At 33.0% G+C, this 4257-nt stretch overlaps 1 protein-coding gene across 2 annotated transcripts in view; it reads left to right on the plus strand.

Moving 5' to 3' along the window:
• Positions 1 to 4257, plus strand: part of LOC106467520 (pirin-like protein) — a 39764-nt gene that overhangs the window by 17609 nt on the left and 17898 nt on the right. For both annotated transcript variants that reach the window (XM_013927887.2, XM_022396417.1), the window contains exons 3-5: positions 1800 to 1922; positions 2844 to 2980; positions 3335 to 3443. In XM_013927887.2, coding sequence (XP_013783341.1) covers positions 1800 to 1922; positions 2844 to 2980; positions 3335 to 3443 — 369 coding nt within the window. The remainder of the gene's footprint in view (positions 1 to 1799; positions 1923 to 2843; positions 2981 to 3334; positions 3444 to 4257) is intronic.

A 4257-nucleotide genomic window follows, 5' to 3' on the forward strand; every position in this document is an offset into this window, starting at 1 on the left:
ATTGCGAAACTCCCGCCTATTCTCTACAGTTGTAGAAGATTCTCGAGTGTAAGAATCAACAATATATATGTATGTACGTAAACGCTTAATGTAGATTTGTATTGTTACGTAAACTGAATTTTCTAGAAACTCTTCACACGCATATAATTATGACCAATGCGATGCGCCAAAAAGTAGTATCTATTATTAGTTTGCTGTAGTCAGTGTGCTATAAACTTTGGAAGCTATAACTGTGATTGTTATAGCACTTATGAATTGGAAAACTTCAGATATTTGACCAGGAACGTTTACAAAGTTCGAAAATTAAAAATTATTTAACTTCAGTGGATTCTCATCTGACATTAGTATTTTTACGAAAACATTATATAACTTCATCGTGGAAAACTCGGCGTGTATGGCTGGTGAATAACGAAGGACAACGCTAGCTAGTTTCCCGTTAAGCGAATCGTACCTACATCAACTCGTAATTATCTTGCTCATCCTGAACCCTCGATAAGATATCAAGGAAGTTCCAGACTAGAAAGAAGTTTGTAAAATTTTTGTATATAAATCATTGTGTGTAATAACTATTTGTAATAACTGTTATTATAAATTATATTGTTGTTTATATATTAAAATATATTTGTGTTAAAAAAGAAAACTGTATGTATCAATCTTGTTGGCAAATATCTTAAACTGACTACATAACGGCTTTTACTTAACTGCTAAATCCAAAGTACAATTTAACTCAATTTTAGACCATTCGAAATTGTAATACGTAACATATTATTGTTAATAATTATTTTATTGTTCAATTTCCTTAAAAAGGACATTACTATGCTGTTCAATTGCTGATATTAAATTTAGGATTTTTCTAATTAGGCAAAAAAAATTTTAGTGGGCTTGTCTTTTGTTTTGTATGAAGCCATTCCTCCGAGTTAGAAAAATTTTAGGGTGAACTGTATCTTATCAAGAAAGCTAAGCTCAGTCAAATAAAAGTTTTTGTTTGTTGTTGCAACGTGTTGTCTGTTCTCTGCCCACAGCGAGTATCGAAACCTGATTTCTAATGTTATAAGTAATCAGACTTTCCGCTGAGCCACCGGAGGAATAGCCAAATAAATGCGAAGAAGAAGCCTTATATAAACCACTGGTTTTAATTAACACGAATGGTGTTTTTTTAAGCCTTATTTCTTTTTACTGATAGATACACTTCTATATTACAGAAATTCTTTGGAATTAATTATATCCGCTATTTGGATCCTGAATTACTAATATCGGTGGAATTTTTTGCAACCGGTGTTGTGTGGAGGAGCAAGCCAAAGGAAATTATTGTCAAGCCTTGCAATAAGTTTTTTCTTCTCACCTAAAATGAATGCAGAAAATAGCAGGAAACCTTCTAGACCAATCAAGATGATTAACGAATCTATCGGTAGCAGATTTCGTGCATGTCATCTGAATTACTGCGATATATTAAGGTGCATCTATCACTAAGTAAGAAAATGATTAAAAAAAAAGACATTGAAAACGCTACTCTCATGAAACTTTGTAGTTAGTGTCCAAATCATATTAAAAAAAAAGAAAACTTTTTTCTCCCTCGAAACGAAAATTTCTATCGGAAAGAAAATTTTCTTATATCGTTGTTGATTATCTCACCACTTGAAGAGTACAAATGTTTTAGGCTGTTTTATCCAGTTTAGGATATTTCTATACCTTTTTCTTATTTTTTGAGAGCTAATAACGATAATTATGACAATGTAGATAATAGAAAAAATCAGACTTCTTGTGCTGATTTTTAAACGGTAGGTAATTCTTTTCTCCAGGTCCAGTGACTTACAAGCCAGGAGAAGCTCTAGGGGCTCCCGATCATCCCCACAGGGGCTTTGAGACTGTTACATACGTCATTCAGGGAGGAGTCAAACATGAAGATTCGGCTGGAAATAAAGGTACGATAAACAAGACAATTTGGAAAAGAATTTCTAAAACTAAAAACAACCAGATTTGAATCGTAAAAACGACATTAAGATATTCAAAAACCATGGTCATTTTACGTTTAGAATGAGAGTGTAAGGTCGTACGTTCACTCTTTGTTTATACTTTTTAAGTTTTAAATATGCAAAAAATATAGCCCAAAAATCGTTGAGAGTCAAAGTGGACAATTACTTAAATTATGTGCTGCCCTATCATTACTTTTGAAAATAACATGACAAACAGCTAATACTAATCTACGATTCCTTTGTCAACTAAACATGTTATCATTTAACCCAGGGTTTTCAAACTTAGTATATATATACTATATATACTTGCACCTTTAAGCCTTGCATAATAATTTCTTTAAAATGAATTGTAGGTATTTTCGATCGAACAAATTAATATATTTCATTCATTCTAGTTGAATGTTCAAGTTCTTCAAAAACCATTAAGGAAATAGTAATGTGAAACTGATTGACGGGGAAAACGTTTAACTATGGAAGGGAAAAGTATTTAACGCAAAACATTTCATAAAGAACGTTTCGAAAACGCAGTTGCTACAATATTATTATAGCCATACGTTCACATTATTCTAAGGAAACAGATTTTTATGTTTTTATGTCACAAAAACGTCACTAGAAGATATTGTTGTTTAAGAAGTTTTAAGCAGAGATTAAGCCCGTAGGCGTACATTGATTGGACAGTGTTGTATTGAAAGTCAACTGAAATCTACATTCGGACACCTTGACGTACATCTTTTTACGTCATAATGGATTTGAACCCAGTGTTGTGCATTTCGCAACCTTTTTCATCGCGAAAAATAATTGTCGTGAAATACACCATTTATTTATAATAAACAATCTAAAAACTGCAATTATCTTTCTTTACGACTGAAGGAGAACTACGAAGTGGATGGGTGCAGTGGATGAGAGCCGGTAGTGGATTGGTCCACAGCGAGATGCCAACCGAAGATTTGATTCGTGACGGAGGAACGTGGGAGGGATTTCAACTGTGGATTAATCTACCTTCAAAGGTTAACAAAGATAGATAAATACTTTAAAAAGTTGGTGATTTTGTAATAATATATTTTTAGAATTCACGAAGATTAGCGCCATTAGAATCAAAACGTTTTAATTCAGTGTGAATTCAAGATGAAAAAGTGCAACATATATTTCTTAATTATGTTTTTAACAGTCAAGCGCTTTTTAGTGTAATTTGAAAAGATGGAGCGTTTAATGATTTTTTATGTTTCTGTAAATAATGGTTTTATTGAAGACCTTGAACACAATATTTTTCTAATTGTTTCACAGCTATGAATAAGCATCCTTGCAAGTGAATAATCTATTTTTTATATCGAATTTTTCGTCGAATGTTTTTAATGTATTAGGACAAAATGATTCCGCCGAGCTACAAAGACATTCCACCTGAGTCAATACCTGTAGTTGAGGACCCACAAGGTGGAGCCACCGTGAAAGTCATTGCCGGCGAATGTAAAGGTGAAAACCTATTGCTTTTCAGTGTCTGTAAAGAGTAATATAGAATAGTGGCATGTTTAAATGAAAATAGTCAATGTTTGTCATTTAGATAGTTTTAACCTTAATATTTCATTCTTCATAACGTATCTGTTTATATAATAATACGTAATGCACAATGCACAATACCACTATTAGACCAATTTATTTCCGGCAAACAAACAAAACAACAACTGGTAATAAGTATGGTATTACAGCACAATAACATTGATTATAGTTTTAATTACATTTTTCTCTACTGGCCAGATTCACATCTCGATAAGAAGAATGTATAATATTTAAGTTACACTTTGCCGACGAGACCTTTCTCATCATGCCATTCTTCAGGCCGGCTAGGTTGAAACGCTGTTTACATCGGTCATTTACAAAGCATCAAGCTATAGGGTGAATAACGTCTTAGCTGATGTAGTAAAACCAATGTTTTGTTCAATGTCCCAGTTAATTCTGTATGGGTCGTAGGAAGAAAAGAAGCAAAAAAGATATTGAACTGTACATCCATGTAATTCCTGCTTTGGTATAAATATGCATATTTTTTAAATAACAACGAAAAATACATTATTATTTATAGAGAATCAAGTATCATTTGTATAGCTTGTTGTGCTTATTTGTTAAGTTTCGAAATTATACTTTGATTCCTGTCAACTATCACGATATAACTAAAAAAACGACAGAACCAACGATGCTGGCCCGGCATGGCCAGGTGGTTAAGACACTTGACTCGCAATCTGAGGGTCGCGGGTTCGAATCCATGTCACACCAAACATGCTCGCCCATTCAG

This window comes from Limulus polyphemus, unplaced genomic scaffold, assembly GCF_000517525.1.
Source record: "Limulus polyphemus unplaced genomic scaffold, Limulus_polyphemus-2.1.2 Scaffold81, whole genome shotgun sequence".
Lineage (NCBI taxonomy): Eukaryota > Metazoa > Arthropoda > Merostomata > Xiphosura > Limulidae > Limulus > Limulus polyphemus.